Below are 19,561 nucleotides of genomic sequence, written 5' to 3'. Positions count from 1 at the left end.
GGCGTTTTGGTGTAGGATGTTTCGATGTATGACGTTTCGGTGTACGGATGTTTCGGTGTACGGACGTTACGGTGTAAGGACGCTTGGCTGTAAAGGACGTTTCGGTGTATAGCCTAATATTTGATTGCATTAATCATATGCTTGTAATGAACAGTCATGAAGTGTCATAGTGTAGTCACTCTGCAATAGTGTAAACTGATTAACATTGTTATTGAGTCTCATTGTTATTGCTCAATCTCTTCGTAACATTGGCGTATTTTTTCGTTTTACTGACTGCATGTCCGCCAATTAACTTATTTGTTCCATTTGAACAGCACTAACAAGGAGACTTACGGAAGTGTAATTTACTGATTTGAATAAAACTTTGCATACTTGTAGAATATCAAAAAATAACTTTCACGTTTTTTTTTTTTTTTTTTTACTTTGGTAAGGGTGCGAGTTTAAGGGTAGAAACCACCCTTTGAACGTTAGAGGTGGCCTCCAAGCATAAACAGAAAATAATTATTAAAATAGAAGATTAAATGATACGGCTAGCTTACTACCAAAGGTTTTTAGGACAGGTGATTCAGAACCTGACGTTAAAATTACAAAATTCAAATTGGCGGATCCAATATGATGATTACAGTTACAAATAGTCTTCTGGTTTGAAATGTTCTGCAGTTAGTCAAGAACAATTATAATTGGCAGGGATTACTGAGAGAAGGTGCAGACTGATTTGAAACCCCTTTCTGTACTTATTTTAACAGGACGTTTGATTAAATCTATAGCCCAAAAAGTTAGAAGCCAGTGCCAATGCATTTGTCCCGAATATGAAGCAACACATATTGGAAAAGAAAATATTTATAACTCTGATCAATACGGTTTAATTTGGAAATGCAGACGGAACGTGCTCTAGTGTTTACAGGGATACAAACAGTAGAAAGTGTGACAGTCAGTAAATTCTATGACTCGGAGCTACATCATACAGCCTTTAATTTCTGCAAATAGTGTTTTATTATCACCACTGTTAATTGTTTTGTAGGAAAACAATGGAACATTTGGTCTTATAGTCCAACACAACCTCTTTAAATTTGAAAATATCCTTGTGAAAGCGTCAAATCCGGGACAATTAACATCAAGTGTTGTGAGATCATGGTTCCAAGAGATTTTTCTTCAAGCGTCTAATGCAAAGTCCATTTTGTTATTAGCTTCGTGGAGTGGTCACAATTCATCAATTTTGAACCTATTTTAAGAACAAAAGAGTAACTCATAATAGAAACCATTTCTGCAGGAACAACTGGTAGGATTCAGCCTCTTTTTGTGTTCTTTAGGCCATTAAAATTTTTCTTGAGGCTCTTTTCTGACACTGTCCTCTACAACTATAACATGAATTTATATCTCCGTAAAAATACAATATCCCAACACTGATTCATAATCAGTTTTCTTCTAGATTTGCTAATCTTATTGGGTATGCATGATATAAAAGCGGTTATTTGGAAGAAAAACCACCTGTGTTTGAAAATTTCCTTTCAAAGATTGTGCAGTATTTTGCGATTTGTGCACAGTTATTGCCGTAATAAGGTGTGTGTGGTGTGCACAATGTTTATGCATCACACACTTTTTTACTATATATCATTACCATAAAACGTTTTCCCAATCAATTCATAATTATAACATTTGAGGATATAAGAAGTTCTGAGATAGAGTGAAGCGAGAGGACTCACTATAAATAAGTAACCCCTGTCAGTTACAGCAGCATTTAATTTTTATTTTATTTATTAATTTATATTTTCTACTTCATGAATTTATTTCTCCCTAACGAATAATTTTAATTTTGAAGATGGAGGTTTTGGTGTAAACATTAGAACTTTAACACCGAACCAGCCTCACACCTAAACGTCCTTACACCGAGACATCCGTACACCGAAACGCCCTGCTCCAAAACGTCCTACACCGAAACATCCTACACCGAAACAGCCGTATCCCGTTTTCAAAATATAGGATATGATTAATTGTATATATGTCATATGAAATTTGATAAGGTAATAGTATGAACATAAGAAAGAGTATTTATCAACGTTTAAAGATACGCAAGTCATTACACAATTTACTTCATTAATAAATATGATTTAAGTGTCGTTATATCAATCTTTCGTGGACTCGTCGTAACCAGGAAGAATTCTGATAAATTCTACATGAATCTAAGACTGAAATCACGACACATTTTGTACATAAATTTACAAAACGAGACGAGAAAATTTTGATTCGAGAAAATTCGGATTTTTACAAATATTTACGACATGAGACGAGAAAACCTGAATTCTCATCTCGTCTTGAGGGCAACGCTATAAGCAAGCAAGTTAGAAATCAAATATGCACGATCATGGTTCCTTTAAGCTGCACTAAGCTGCAAATATACCCAATTTCTCATTGGGGGTGAAAGGGGAGCGATTAAAGTGGAATGCCTGATAATTTAAGGTTCCTCATAACTCCAGTGAAATTCAGGAAAAAATCTCTGAATTACGAAAAAAAAGAAAACATACAAAATACATTTTCAGGGTAACTCTTACAGCTATTACGTTATTATAAGATTAATGCTACTTCTGAAACTGATTTGATTGAATATGTATTTTGATAACGAATCTACTTTCATAAGTTTTTCAAAGTATCAAGTTTGAGAAGAACGAAGTTTGTCTTCCACTGTTGTTATCTCATTGCTCATAGATACCAGTGATGAAATAATTGGTCGAAAATCACGCGGCCGCTTCTTACATCAATTCATGAAAAAAATTAGTTCCAATATTAGGTACCTAAGTTCAGTATTAACAAAAAAAAAAAAAAAAAAAAACACCCAGCCTCTTGCAACCATGCGTAGCACATTTTAATACTTACACTTGAAATAAAAATATGACTGGATAAAGACGATTGCCTTTGTCTTTGAATTTCATATGTGAATAACAATATAGGGCTTTTCAGATAGAGGAGGGGGAGGGGCAGGTTTTATTAAACAAGATCGTACATCTGATATGTTTTAACTATAGGCAACTTGCACTTGCAGGCTAAACTCAGTCTTCTGAAGTCAAACGACAAATACCATTAAGATGTTCAAGAGAATAACGTATCAGCATTATTACATACTACAGACACAAAGATACCACTAGGCTTCCAAGTTTCAAAATTATATTGTGTGTGAAAGCAGTTAGTAGATTTAATTCTTTGTCACATGATAGCTAAACCTTGAGAGAAATTCAGAGGGAGTCCACGGGAAAATTCTTTCGTCATAAATAAAAGTTGTACTACTTAGAATTATTATAAAACCAAGATATCAATTGGAAGATGGTTAAAAAGAAATAAATTTAAGAAAAAAGTTAAGACATGGATAACTGATTTTTACCCACTTTTACGCCCTTGGTTCAATTTAGCTGTATTTATATGCTTTGGACATTTGAGGTAGAAATGAATAAATCGAGAACCGTTACCTACTAATAAACACAATAGGTGAAACCTAAAAATACGAGCCCTAGGAGTTATAATTTTTGCCAAATTAACTTCCTGCCATTCTGTCCTTCTGCCATTTCGTCCGCTGCCATTTTGTCCTCCTGCCATTTTGTCCGCTGCCATTTCGTCCTCCTGCCATTTCGTCCGCTGCCATTTTGTCCTCCTGCCTTTATTTCCTGCCATTATGTCCCCTGCCATTTTGTCCTCCTGCCATTCTGTCCTAAATTCGTATGTGACTCACAATATCAATTGAATGCTGTGAAAATATTGGTTAAAATCTAGCACACTAACTTGAGTTAAACGGGGAGATAGTAGACGTTTGTTTCTTGTTAGAACGGATTTAGCTTTTAGAGTCTATGAAAAGCTTGACTCCAATCTAGCACGCATCAGTTAAAATGGGAATAGTGTTATAATGTTAGAATGCATCCGGTCTTCCGGAGTTTTAGTTCCGATTAAAGGTTGTGCGAAGCTTGGTGCTTTCATTTTAGCACACTTGAGTTAAATAGCGAGAAATTTTACGTGTGTACGAGTATTCTGTTAGAGTGTATCTGGTCTAGAGCCCGAATTCAAGGATAAACTTGGTTTCAATCTAGCACACATAAGTACAATAGAACAATGGTTACACTATGAAGTAAGTACCCATGTATCACATGTGTAATGAGATTGAACAGGCAGTGGTTTTCTGGGTTGCTGTAATGGAAGAATTTAGGAAAAGAAATTTCCAAAACAGTACAGTTCCCTTGTAGGTAAATGGTTACTGTGTCTATATTTATCCCTAGACTCAGGTTTGATGGAAATAAATGTTCTTTAGTTATTAGTTGGAAATAACGGTCAGTGCCTCGTATAGACTTAAAAAAAAAAAAAAAAAAAAACTCCGAAGAAATGAAAGCTTCATAAAGGCAATCCAAATCCAAGATTTTCAGAACATACTGTCCAGCCTAGACTTCAATATTTTCATATCGAGTCTACAGGTTAAGATTTGGTGGCCGTGATGTCAGGAATACTCACCGACAGGTGGGTTTTAGGGCGCAGATTGCACACATGAGAATATTTGGCAGGAACGTAAGTTTTCATTGAAAATAGGTACAAATAAACTGAAGAACAGAAAATTTAGGGAGGTTCAGGAAGGTACATTTGAGTGACGGAATGGTAAATTTCGATGTAGAATGGTAAATTTGGTGGAAAGAATGGTAAATTTGGGGAAAAGAATGGTAAATTTGATGGAAAGAATAATAAGTTTGGTGGAAAGAATGGTAAACATGGGGAAAGAATGGTAAATTTGGGTGACAGAATGGTATATATGGGTGAATGAATCGTAAATTTGGGTGAATGAATCGTAAATTTGTTGGAAAGAATGGTAAACTTGGGGAAAGAATGGTATACTTGGGTGGAAGAATGGTAAATTTGGATGAAAGAATGGTAAATTTGGGTGACAGAATGGTAAATTTGGGTGACAGAATGGTAAATTTGGGGGAAATAATGGTAAATTTGGGCGTCAGAATAGTAAATTTGGGTGACAGAATAGTACATTTGGTGGTAGGAATGATAAATTCGAGAGGAAGAACGGTAAATTTTGGGTAAGAATGGTTTATATGGGGGTTCGCGCCCAAGCCTTGGAGCGGATGGACACTTCTACATGATGCTCATTTCGCAAGTAATTTCCCTACTGATTGTCAGGGAAACATCAGTGGTAAGAGTAGGGTAATTATTTCCAGATTTTATTATCCTGTAGATTATTTTGTTGATTGGTTCTGTTGGAGTTTAAGAGGTCTAATCACTGCGAAATTAAAATACCGCTAATTTTACTGTAATTATGTAATATCTGCACATAGATAAAAGATAATCGAAATGTGGAACAAGAGCGCCCTAGACAATATTATTTTGCATGAAATACCGTTATCACGAGTCACCTAGTAGCTTTCCGTTTGCAGCCATTTCGAAACGCGAAAATAAATGCCGATTTTCAAAATGGCTGGAAATTGAAAGCAGATAAGTGAGTCGTGATAACGGTATCTTATGTAAAATAATATTGTCTAGAGAGCTCTTGTTCCACTTTTCTATTACTGTATATTTGATCTATTTGAAGATATCACATTATTATTGCAAAATTAGCGACATTTTAATTTCGCCGTGATGGGACCTCTTAACATATTCCGTTTCAGCTCCGAGGGAAGACGAGCCACAATTTAAACTGATATCCGAACCAGTACCATTGGTTTTAGGTCAAGTACTCAAAGGAAATCGAACTCAGGACCATCGCCACAAAAAGCATGCGTAATAATGAAGGAGAAGGTTATTATGTTATTCTTTTCCAAGCAAGGAATATTTAAATAATTAAACACTACTTGCGTAAAAATGACTATAAATAATTAAAAAGAAGTACAATAACTATTGTTATTAAATCACAGCAACATACAATATGTAGTACACAGTTGATATTGAAACAAATAATGACAGATATTTTAACATCAGTCACTTACATAATATCTCGTTATAATTAACAATTATACAGGATGGCCCAAAAGTAGATATACACTCCTGCATTGACCAAGTATAAAATTCTAGTTTATGTATTTGTTTGCTTCGATTCTTCCGAGCTTAAGATGCAAGTAAAAACATGTTAAGAACAAATAATAAAGAAATTAAGTCTACCTAAAGGATAACAATATAGAATGCAACGAGCGGATCAGTAAGGTACTTTATACCTACTTTTGGTCCACCCTGTAGAATGGTAGCAATTTGTCAATGATTCCCTCTAATTTAACAGAAAATGTTACTGTGTTAAGATTAAAGAAGTAAAATCACATTATTATTATTATTATAGGAAGAAGATTAATAACTGAAGAACTTTAATAATAATGCTCATAAAATGCTAAAAAAAAAAAAAAAGTTTCCTTTTTTATGAGAAAAATGAAAAAATGATATTAAAGGCTAAAAGAATTGAATATTCTTCCTAAGGTTGAAGGATGAAGTTTTTTTTTTTTTTTTTTTTTTTTTTGTGGATATAAGGGATAATGATCAACCAAGCGAAAACTGTTGGAGAGGAACAATTTGCTTTCATGCCAGTAAGAGGAACAACTGATCTGATCTTTCCATTGAGGCAGTTAACGGAAGAATATAGCGAAATGCAAGGGAATTCCACTTCGTTTCCGTAGACGACAGAGTGCCCAGACAAGAACTATGGCGATGCATGAGGGTGAAGGAAGTTTCTGAGAAATACAGCATGTACGGTTGATACGGGACTTGTACGAAGGAGCAGAGATCACCAGAGCAATGGTAGTTTGATGTTGCTGTAAGGTGATAATACTCCAATCATGAATTGGTTGATATGTGCAACTACTCTCCAAGCATTCATGTTTCAGCACAAGTAATACTGTAGTTAAATTCAAAACTTAATCACTAAGTCTATAGCAGGGGCGGATCCAGGGGGGGGGCGATTGCCCCTCCCCCAGAAGAGGAAACTTTCTTATTTTATATATATAAATAAAACCCATCCCAAAGTTTGAAGCCCTTAAAAGTAGCAGTATGACAACCCACCGCCCCCCCCAGAAGTCAGTCCTGGATCCGCCCCTGGTCTATAGTACTTAGAATCAATGCTTGTTACACATCTCTCCATTTATAGATAAACTATTTTATTTTTACGTATATCCGTATTATAAAAGTCTATCAGTCACGCTCTTAATATTTCACAGTAAAGCTAGTTGTTGTCGCTATCTGCGCCACCTCCTACCTGTCGCCAGATGTCACTAGTGTGTAGACAATTTGCATACGAATTGAGGCTGGGAGGGGACTAGTTTTAACTAATTTGCAGATAAATAATTATTCCAATTTAACCTGGAATTCTAAGAATTTCAATCTAACCTAAATTATTAAGAATCTACAGTAAGGATTGGAAAGGTAGTCAAAATGAAAATGAAATGAAATCTTCCACTTTTACGTTCTACGCTTATGCCAACTAGGCTTTAAATAAATAAGACAGTAATAATGAGAAATTAATGTAATGGTGGAATGAATAAAGTGAGAGGAAAGCGGAGAATCACGAGGAAGCCCACCCACACGGTGTTTGTCCATCACAAAGTCCACTTGGCGCGAGTTGGGGTCGAGCCAGGTACCCCACGCACCAGAGGTGAACGTTCTATCACTGAGCCACCACGCCCCTGAAAGCAAGTCAAGCAGGACTCATATTTATGGGTACAATCTCAGCAGGATCTAGGAGGCGGTCAGACCCCAGACTATGATAGGTATATCATGAGTTTACTATAAACTTTCAAAAATATATAAATAATAAATTATTTTTGTCACTCAAAAAATTGGGAGCCTAGGCCTCTCGGATTAGATCAGCCACTGCATTCCAGCATTCGCCTGGTGGAACTGCGGGAAAACATCGAGAAAACTCAATCAGGACCTCCACATTGCAAAGCAAGAACGCTATTAGCCTACTCCAGGTTGGTAGGGGGAAAAGCACATTTTTCAGAAACCCTGTATAATGATGACACACTGTATGTTTTTAAATGATAGAGCTGGGAAAGAAACAACTGAAAATGATTCATAACTTATTTAGCTAGGGCCAGTTTTCCTGTTTCTTACCTTGTAGAGGAGAAAGAGGAGGAGGAGGAGTTCCAATGACAATAGAAGGAAAGTACTTAAGAAAACATTCCAATCTACCGACGCTCTTTTGTCATTCAAGCACGGAATGTGTCGCATTCAACACAAAGCATTCGAAAACGAAAGGAATTTCTGGAACAGATCCATTTTAATGCATTAAGATAAGAAACTAGTTTGTATATGTTCGTCTTCGCTAGCCTCGAGAATTTCCAGTTTTACATGCATTCTGCATACTTTCAGGCACAAAGCTTGCATTCGACAAGTTGAATTGAACGATTTTAAAAATATTAACTAAAAACTCACCGTATAACTGGAAAGATACAATGAATTAAAGGCAAATTGAATTTAAAAATAATTTTAAACACATGAACTCGATAGAATTATATAGGGTGGATCACGAAAAAGCACCCAAAGATTGATACAACTGTATTATTGTTATTACTTGAAATGATATTTTATGCAGGATATCTTTCCCAACTAACTACTACAAATACAATAGAGTAAAAATGCACATGAAACATAAAACAGTGTAATAAATGAAGGTTAATCAACTTGCATTTCATTTTACGGAAGAGTAGTGATTGCCTTGAGAGAAACAATAGAGAAGTAGAAAGGGGTAGGGGCGCACGCACGCGGTCCACTGGGCCTGAACTCCCCCAAAACTTCATAACTCAACGTTTACTTATACGCTTTCTCAATAAAACTATCCTTGTTTAACAGGAAATGATTGATGTTGCATGAAAATTTGATCCTACACTTCATCCAGAGCCGGATCTTGAATCCAGCGAATATTTATTAAAGAAAATGTTATGAAAAAAATTCCAAATGGCTTCACAAATAAATATTGTGGAGACTGAGGTACAGATAAAATACATCAAATGGACAATGAAGTCAAATCTTTTCGTGGTTGGCTGTAAAACACTCCATTTACAATTGGAATGGACTCGTACATCAATTTCGCTAATGCCACACTCACAAGGGTGAAGAAAATTTCCCGCGGCGCAGGGCAGATTTACGAAAGTTTTTTTTTTTTTTTTTTTTTTTAAGGGAAAAAGGGAAACTCTACGAATATGAGATAAAATATAGGAAAATTTAGTTTTTCAATAGATGTTATACTATGGCAACAAGACTAAAGACAACAGCATTCTTTCCACCATCCCACCATATGCACAAACTACAAATGTAACAAATTCTTCATTCCTCTCCCAACAACCTTTCCACGACCTTGCTAGAGAATATCATTGCTAAATATGTCTTTGAAATGAAAATGGATCAACAAATAAAAAGGAAATCAGCTGCACGTGTTGCTTATGGATTGAGCTGCATTATTACTGTAGAAAGAAATGTATTCAAGGGTCCTCCGTCTTGTCATAAACAATGTCCCTGCAGAGTGCTTCGGTTCAATGACCACAGTTAAGGGTTGAGAAAGGTCAGTGTAAATGAAATGTACATTATCCAAGTTCAAGCGACTAGGCTTGTCCATTTAACCAGAGAAAAGGCGAATAGTAAGAAAACACAAGCGGTACAAATGGAATTTTTGATCATTTCTGAGGGAAATTTAAACTTAAGGTCCTAATATCAGTGGCTCACAATCGCTGTCCACTGCTTAATGCCCACTTTGTTAATGTCTATTAGTCCATTTGCCATTCATCAATATTTTTCTTTCTATCCTGAATCTTTTTTTTTTTTGTTTGTTTGTTTACTTATTTATAGTGATGTGTGTTTTCACTTCTCAATAATACTTTGTTTTTCATGTAATAATAATGGCCGACGATAAGAAAAACAAGTGGAGTATTTTATCGGGAAAGAAAGCTACAAAACTTGAAAGAAGATGAGAGGCAAGCGAAGGCACTAAAATATTTCATTCGACTTCTGGACAAAATTTGGGCCGCGGTGGCTCAGTGGTAGAGCGTTCACCTCTGGTGCTTGGGGTCCCGGATTCGATCCCAGCCCCCGTCAAGTGAACTTTGTGGTGGACAAACACCGTGTGCGTGGGTTTCCTCGGGGTTCTCCCGTTTCCTCCCACTTTCTTCATTCCACCAATTTCATTCATTACTCATCATCACCGTCTCCTTTAGCCTAACCGGCATAACCGTAGGACGTAAAACTCAAAGATTTCATTTCATTTAATTTTCCTGGACAAAACTTCGAAAGTGATAATCATACAAATGTTGAGGCGGAGAAGTTGCCAATACCAGTTACTGTTAACGAAGCATCTGCAAGTCGACAAACTTTTGAAACTGTAAGTGTATTTTACTTGATTACAGTAATTTAATTGTTAAATTAAAGTGGAATGGGTACGGTCTCTTTGGTTACGGGTCTGAGTTAAATTTAATGTATTTCAAACTTTATTTGAATTAGTTTTCAGCCAGTATATGCATATTTAATTCGAAAAGGTAACTGTAATCGAATTCGAAACTATAATCGAAAGGTCATTAGGATTATAAGTAACACATTTTTTTTTTTTTAGAACTCTGATTATCAATCACAGCAGCGTATACGTACTATGGTCGTTGTATAATAACAGTGTAAAAATCATTATCAAGATATTGTCTCATATTAAATTCAGACGGAGCGATTTTTTATACATTTGGTAATGCAAATGTATAAAAAGTAGAGTTTTGATTATTATCATAGTTACTTGTGTTCAGGATGCAACAATGGAGGTAGTCCGAGAGTCTGGGTCTCCCAGAACTTTTAATGTTTAAGAAAATTAGCACAATTTCAGGGGCAAATACACAAAATTATTTGCATTTCGTATGCTACTCCGAAACATACGAAAGAGAAATACGAAAGAGCCAAAAAGAGAAATCTTGGGTGTACCACTGCTTGTATTTACATTGTGTTACCCATTGCCTGATTTCGAATGTCTATGTTGAAAAAAAAATGTAAACAGCGAATCGTTTTACAGATGTAAGGATTTTTGCGGGGACGAGTTAAGAATTTTTGCGGGTGAAGCTGATTTTGAAGTTCCCCCATTGGATCGGAGACAAATTAAATATCGACTAAGACACACATTGTTGTCATATGGTATGTATTAAACACGTTCAGCTAAAATTAATAAAGAATTATTTGTGATCAACTATACCTCAAGAACGATTAAATGGTCTATCTTTGATGGCCATTGAAAATGACATACTCAATGAAATGGATATTGATAAATAATAAGAGATTCTGCCAAATTGAAAGCCAGAAAAGTGTCTTTATAACATGAATTTTTAAGTAACAAAGAAAACAAGAAATTGAGCTAATTACCATAATTGTATCACTAGAAAATACTATGTAGGTCTAAATATGCTTACAAGTGGACCTACAAGCAAATTTGAAAAGGTTTAACACATGGAGAAATTATCAATGTTTTCGGAAGCTGAATCTGATTGTCTCGTCCCACTGTATTAAAATTAATTCACAGGATAAATTTAAAATGTGGTAAGGATCATATTTAAAATCCAGTGTGTAACTGTAGGATTAATATTGATTTTACGCGATTTATGTACCAAGTGACACTTCTGAGGTTATTACAAGGAAAGGTTTAGCACATGTAGAAATTATCAGTTTTTGGTAGCTGAGACTGAGATCTGAATTTACATTAAGTTTCGTCCTACTCTAGTAAAATTAATTCACAGGATATGGATCATACAAATCGCAGGGTGTAGTTGCAGGATTAATATTGATTTTACGCGACTCATGTATCTAGTAACACTTCTGAAGTTTTACAAATAAATTTAAAAACGTTTAGCACATGCAGAAGTTATCAATGTCTTTGGAAGCTGAAACTAGGATCTGAATTTACATTAAGTGTTGTCCCACTCTGGTATAATTAATTCACAGAATAAATTTACAAAGTTGTAAGGATCATATTAACCCTAGGGTGTAGGTGCAGGATTAATATTGATTTTAGGGGACTCATATACCCAGTAACACTTTTGAGGTTATTACAAATCTTTCGACACCTCATTCATTAAATATTAACAAACCGTTCTGTTTTATAAAAGTGAATGGCGATCAACTTCTTCTAGGACTCTGTCCATCGATTTTTGATACAGTACAGAGTGGACCCTGGCCTAACAGGTTTTTATCAGACCAATTTAATTAAAATGTATATCGTAACCGAGTGAAGTCTGGAGGGTGCGGGGCATAATTTATGCGAAAAATTTAGTACCTCACGAGCCTGTCATGTTAGGAAAATAAAACTCTATACCATACGCGAACTCCTCATTACTAGTAAACGGATACGCATCCCAGAGTTGCTGAAAATTCTCGTCTTAAGGGGGAAAACGGAAGGGAACATTTTCTATAAATCGTCGCCATATTGAAATTACATTTATCCTTTTTAAAAAAAATATTGTGATCACATTCACGGGAAGAACGGCTGACCGTTTTGATCAAGGTTAGTAGCTACCTCAAACTGTATTATTATTATTATTATTATTATTATTATTATTATTATTATTATTATTATTATTATTATTATTATTATTATTATTATTATTATTATTATTATGTCACTTTGATTAAGGGGCACATTTTAAGTAGGTAAAAGGTTCAAAGTTTTATGCCAAAAATATATTATCTTATGGGTTTCGTATAGTTACACTTTCATTGATATGTGCATACTAAGGAAAGTAGGGTTTAAATACTTAACATAAACCTATTCCGTAAATGTGAATTTTAGTTAATGTGGTAATAAAGACATTGATCATCATAGGCATTGTGCCATTATTGGCAAACAACTTAAAGCAAACTGAATAGCTTCCATGCATCATCGTTTTCAGTTAACTTCGTCTTGAAGTAGAAATTGTATGTTTTTTATACCGTCCACAAACTGTAGCGACTTTCACACCCTCCCTCTTTTTTTTTTTTCTTTAACCATATCTTATCACGGTCCACCAACACGGTTCATTCTCAGCAGATGTCCCAACCAATTTCTCTAAAAATGATCTTTCTTATTCGTTTTCGTTTTCCGTTCCACCTAGCTAATGTTCTCCCTTCTTCTTCATAGCCACATTCCAAAAGATATTTTTCATAAAAATACATGAATGATGATAAGTAGCAAAAAAACACGGTCACTTTCAAAAGATATTTTTATATTAAAAAATACGTGATTAAAGGATATCTAGGGGAAAAAAAGCTGTACTTACCAGAACTTGTAGATTTCGGTTTTGACAATTCGATGGTAAGTTCTGTCTTGGAGGATTTGCGCACTGTTGTTTCGGGCGGAACGGCAGCGGTTTCGGGTTCGTCTACGGATGCTTTACGTGGTGGTTGTTGTACCTTTCTTGTTGGTGACCTTGTTGGGGATGCCCTTGCTGGTGACCTTGTGGGGGATCTTGTTGGTGATCTTACAGGCGATACCCTTGTTGACGACGATTTGGTGGTGCTGCTTGCAGTAGCAGTGCTGGACACTGTAGTGGAAGTGGTGGTGCTATATTTCGATTTTGTGGTCACGTCTTCGTGCAGATCAACCGACTCTCTTGTTGTTACAGATGTCTTCGGTTGCCTCACTGGGGTTGTGTCCTTGACCTTTGAGATGGGTTGTTCTTGTGGCCGGGGTTGTCTGTCAGTTGTGCTTGTTAGAGTGGTGGTGGACGTTGGCGACGACTTTATTGAAGGTTGTTGAGGTCCATCCCGACGCACCAATCGGATTTGAGCGCGGATTCTGCGTCTTTCATCGTAGTCAGTGGCTGCCTCGAGCTGGAAAACGAATAACAAAAAATAAATTAGAACATTAAAGCACGCTTCACTGGACCTTACAATATTTTTATTGTCCGTGGAAAATGTTACGTGTAATATAATAGCTTTTTATGAGCATATCACTACTACATGAAAAACGTGACGTATAAGGGACGTGTTTATCATACAGTATAAAACGTATGAATATATTTCCTATATACGACCTAGTTTCAAGACCATCTCTTTCTGTTTTTATTTTTATTTCTTAACCTTGTAATTAAGCAATATCTCTTTCTTGTTCTCTTCTCCACCAATAATTCGAGAAGATAAAAAGTGGGTGGTTTTACTTTCAAATAAATTAACATCTGTCATATCCTATCAGGATAACGAAAACAACCTATTTACCCCTATTACTTTATATGTGCTATTGAAGATCATATGTGATTATTATTATTATTATTATTATTATTATTATTATTATTATTATTATGATTATTATTATTATTATTATTATTATTATTATTATTATTATTATTATTATTATTATTATTATTATTATTATTATGGGTCAACCCCAGGCTAATTGAGAAGGCACGGTGGCTCAGTGGTAGAGCGCTTAACCCTGGTGCGAGGAATCCCTGGTTCGATCTCCGGCTAAGTAAATTTGTGGTGGATAACATCGTATCCGTGGAATTTCTCGGGGTACGCGCGTTTCCTCCCACTATCTCATTCCACCAATATTTCCATCATCATTCACTTGCTTTAACCATCATCTTCCTTAGACTAACGGGCATAAACGTGGGACGTGAAACTGAAAGATTTATCATCTTGTCCCTGGAACTCTGATGACGTCATTATGTTCATGGGTTTTATTATGTCGAGGTTCTCTCCTTTTCTCCCACATTCTCGTTCCACTAATTGTTACATAGAAATTCATTTTCGGCAGGGGCGCACACACGGGGGTTCACCGGATCCGGACCTCTCCCCCCCCCCAGAAAAAACTTCGTAAGTCAACATACATTTTGAACATTTTCTCCATAAAACTATACTTGTTTGACAGGGAAATGATTGAAAAAATGAAATTAAATCTCTAAGTTTTACGTCCCACGGTTATGCCGGTTAGGCTAAAGGAGACGGTGATGATGAGAGGTGAGTAAAATGGTGGAATGAAGAAAGTGGGAGGAAACGGGAGAACCCCGAGAAAACCCACGAGCACGGTGTTTGTCCACCACAAAGTCCACACGACGCGGAGCTGGAATCGAACCAGGAACCCCAAGCACCGGAGGTGAACGCTCTACAACTGAGTCTCCATATTGATCGCTCTGACACGTGGATCCCCGACCAAGTAAGTCTGCGGTGGACAGCATAGTGCTCGTGGGTTTTCTCTGGGTACTTCCGTTTCCTCCCACTTTCTCATTCCACCAATTCTTCCATCATCATTCACTTGTTTCAATCATTGTCTCCTTTAGTCTAAAAGGCAAAATCGTGGAACGTTAAACTAAAAGATTTCACTCCATTTTCCATATTGATCATCATAGTCCAAAACCGGTAAAAGGTAGCAACAAATTGTTTTTATGAAGCAGACTTAGTGTCCTTAGGATAGGTCCCATCTCAGCCATGGGTGACGATTTCTGGGGGCTCGAGTCCCCCCAAAATTTGTGTATTTGTATTAAAATTCTTATTGATGTTTTATGGATCATATCTAACCATGTAGTTCCCATTCAAAGTTATACAGAAATTGCCGCCTCTGAACTTGATTTCTTATGAATCATATCTGACCATGTAGCTCCCACCTCAAAGTTATATAGAAATCGGCACCACTGGCCTCTGTCCTTACTCTTATATTGGAACCGGAAGTAGCAGAAGTGTAAGTTCTAGTAAGTATATTTTTTGATTTCAATTTTGATTGCATACAGCAAATCCAGTGGCATATAGCAAAAAACGTTTTTTTTTTCCATATTGATCTAAGATGTCATTTTTAAAAACCTTCACATTTCAATCATATATTGTTCGTTGAAACTAAGCCTCACTTTTTTTAGCACCAAGGTTGTATGAGACGTAGATCTACAGTTTAAGATGGAATCCGAACCACCATAATGCGTTCAATTCACACACACCCCTTATCGAATTCGAATCTGGGACTTGTGCACTAAAGGCTAGACACTAAAACAGCGGGAAGGATTTACCTATGTATTGAAACCGATAAAAAAAAAGTATAGCTTCCAGTTCCAAAATAATGATTCATATGGATTAAAAGTCTGCCTACTTCCACGAATTCTAAATTATCTATATATTAAAATGCTAGGTTTATATGTTTGTGGTCAAGAAAAAATTATATGTTTGTGGACATTTACATGTTTGTGCTCAATTCTTTTGAGAATGATATCTCGGAAACCAGAAGCTTTAGAAAGATGCCGTTTTCACTGATCGATTGCAAATTTTGTGAAGATTGTTCAGTTCTAATTGAATATTTATTTTTAAAAAATGGCCGTTATTTCTTTATTACATTTTTAGTGGTACACTGAAAGTATTGAAATTAAAAAAAAATAATACTTCATATCCTACGAGTTATACATTCCAACACCACACATTTGTATACGGGGTTAGTATATCTCTCCAGCATTTGTTTCATGGTCAAATGATAATGAAAAACGAAGGATAACCATTTCTCCAGAATCTTTATTGTTTGGAGTGTTCTGCCCAATAAACACCATATATATATCACTGACATTATAATTCATTGTGTGTATAATGTATTTGCTTATTACATACTGCATGCAAGAAGAAAGAAAACACTGATCATACATGAATTATAAACTCCAACCGGAAGTAGGCTCACATCTTGCAAACGGTGTGAGATATTGAAAAAAAAATATTGGAAAAATATCTCCTTTATGATACCCTTACCGATTTTTGTCAAGACGTTTTATAAAGGGACATGTACAGATGTTGTGAGGAATGACAAGGATATTCATGCTCACAGAGTCTATGTGAATGATGCGCTGTGTAGAGAGCGCAGGTTCAGCTATTTATTTTTTAAAAACTTATTTGATTTAAAAAAGGCCGTATTTTATAAAGTTACGCTTTTTGAAGCCAGTGATTCGTAATTTTCAGAGTTTTATTAGTTCATTGGGTGAACATTGCTGTTGAGAAAGTTCTTCTATACATTTGATTTGCTGAATACGATTTGGAAGATCCTAATGTGAATCATATAAAGCAAAGTGATTGAGAGCTATGATTTTTGCACATGGAAATTTAAAAGATTAAAACGTACTGTATTTGTAGAAACCTTTTCTCTTTATCAGAAATGCACAGCTGTGTAAATGAACGTTCTGAAAGCCCTATATGGTATACAAAGCCTTTCCGAACTTAATTACAAATGCATGTATTAACCATCATCTATGACGAACAGAGATGACAAACCACGATTTGTTCTGCAGCAATTTCCAGATGGAGTGAAGGCAGCGAAATGAAATAAATCGTTTATTCACTGCGCTGAAGAGGACAAACAATAAATAGCATTCCTTTTGCGGAAGTCGGTTGGAAAGTGTTTATGATCCGTGCTTTATTAGTCTGCTTCTGTGGTATGTTCACGCTTGTTACTAAGCTAGCCAACACTTTTATATTGTTTTAAACATGCCTTGTCGCCTGTGAGATTAAGGAAAACAATCTGAATACATCTTCTCAAACTGAGATACGCGGCGTTCTGTCAAAGCCGTAACATCATTTTCCAAATGATTTAATTTCATCTTTCATTCTATTGAGAAATTATAGTATTTAAAGGGATTATATAGTCGCCTGCAGAAGTACTATAACTCTAGGCTGTATAAACACTCAAAAGAGATTTCCAAACGCGGAAAGGGAAGGGAGAGCCCTCATCCTTAAAATCTTTGAAATGAAATCTTTAAGTTTAACGTCCCACGGTTATGCCGGTTAGGCTAAAGGAGACGGTAATAATGGGAAATGAGCGAAATAATGGAATGAAGAAAGTAGGAGGAAACGGGAGAACGGTGTTTGTTCACCACAAAGTCCACACGGCGCGAGCTGGGATCGAACCAGGGACCCCAAGCACCGGAGGTGAACGCTCTACCATTGAGCCACCGCGCCCCCGAGCCCTCATTCTTAGTCTAGTGGCAAGGTCACGTGCCTTTAGTACGCGAAGTAACACCTTGGTCTAATATTTAATTAATTGCATGTTATTATTTGTATTACATTGATTGTATCTCTATAATAAGCCAGATATTTAGTCAATATCTTTGCATTTCATAAATCTGTAACCCCAAAATTTGGCCTTTCTAAGATTACTTACTAGCAGGGGCGCATCCAGGGGGGGAGTACACCGGGTTTGAACTCTCGACCGGTTTTAAACTTTCTAGCTCAATATACATTTGTACACTTTCTTCATAAATCTATACTTGTTTAATAGGGCAATGATTGATGTAGCAACACTTCGTTTGTACTCTTATAAAAACAATCTACTTCTGTAATTTTTTTTCCTGAAAATATAGGTGGAAGTATGTTACAATTATTTATCGGCTACAGAATAATACCCGTTCAATACAATATAGACGTAGTAGCTTGGACGTACGTAGTAGCTTGGACAATTATTTATCGGCTACAGAATAATACCCGTTCAATACAATATAGACGTAGTAGCTTGGACGTACGTAGTAGCTTGGACAATTATTTATCGGCTACAGAATAATACCCGTTCAATACAATATAGACGTAGTAGCTTGGACGTACGTAGTAGCTTGGACAATTATTTATCGGCTACAGAATAATACCCGTTCAATACAATATAGACGTAGTAGCTTGGACGTACGTAGTAGCTTGGACAATTATTTATCGGCTACAGAATAATACCCGTTCAATACAATATAGACGTAGTAGCTTGGACGTACGTAGTAGCTTGGACAATTATTTATCGGCTACAGAATAATACCCGTTCAATACAATATAGACGTAGTAGCTTGGACGTACGTAGTAGCTTGGACAATTATTTATCGGCTACAGAATAATACCCGTTCAATACAATATAGACGTAGTAGCTTGGACGTACGTAGTAGCTTGGACAATTATTTATCGGCTACAGAATAATACCCGTTCAATACAATATAGACGTAGTAGCTTGGACGTACGTAGTAGCTTGGACAATTATTTATCGGCTACAGAATAATACCCGTTCAACACAATATGGACGTAGTATTGGACAACCACGAAGCTTGGACCTCTCCAACAAAAATTTCTGGGTGTGTACCTACTTACTAGTAGTTTAGTATTGTCAACGACCTCTATATTCATTGGGTAATATAAGAACCCTGAGTGATATGTACGAATACCTTGCTTTCTTTCTTTTCTTTTTAATTAATGGTAATTATTCCACTACTATTTTTGAAATGAAATGAAATGAAATCTTTGAATTTTACGTCCCACAGTTATGCCGGATAGGCTAAAGGAGACGGTGATGATGAGTGATGAATGAAATGGTGAAATGAAGAAAGTGGGAGGAAACGGGAGAACCCCGAGAAAACCCACGCTTACGGTGTTTGTCCACCACAAAGTTCACTTGGCGGGGGCTGGGATCGAACCCGGGACCCCAAGCACCAGAGGTGAACGCTCTACCACTGTGCCACCGCGGCCACCACTACTATTTTTATATAGCATTTGAATTTCCTATTACTAAATGGAAAATTCTATCAAAGAAGAGTTACTTGTAAAAGTCCTATAAATACATTTACAAAACGAGATTACGGAGCTTCTTCGTGGTTAAGCGGTTAGCTTACGCGCCCGCCGGGAGACCCGA

The 19,561-nt window shown here is 36.2% G+C and overlaps 1 protein-coding gene across 5 annotated transcripts in view; it reads right to left on the bottom strand.

Moving 5' to 3' along the window:
* The window catches only part of LOC145694679 (uncharacterized), a 368,626-nt gene that overhangs the window by 227,716 nt on the left and 121,349 nt on the right, over positions 1-19,561 (bottom strand). For all 5 annotated transcript variants that reach the window (XM_081771180.1, XM_081771178.1, XM_081771179.1 and 2 more), the window contains exon 4: positions 13,224-13,776. In XM_081771180.1, coding sequence (XP_081627306.1) covers positions 13,224-13,776 — 553 coding nt within the window. The remainder of the gene's footprint in view (positions 1-13,223; positions 13,777-19,561) is intronic.

The sequence above is a fragment of the Thermobia domestica genome, chromosome 9, assembly GCF_964235325.1.
Source record: "Thermobia domestica chromosome 9, izTheDome1.hap1.1, whole genome shotgun sequence".
In the NCBI taxonomy this organism is placed as follows: domain Eukaryota; kingdom Metazoa; phylum Arthropoda; class Insecta; order Zygentoma; family Lepismatidae; genus Thermobia; species Thermobia domestica.
The sequence above is the reverse complement of the archived record's forward strand: the minus strand, read 5'-3'. Positions and strand labels throughout refer to the sequence as shown.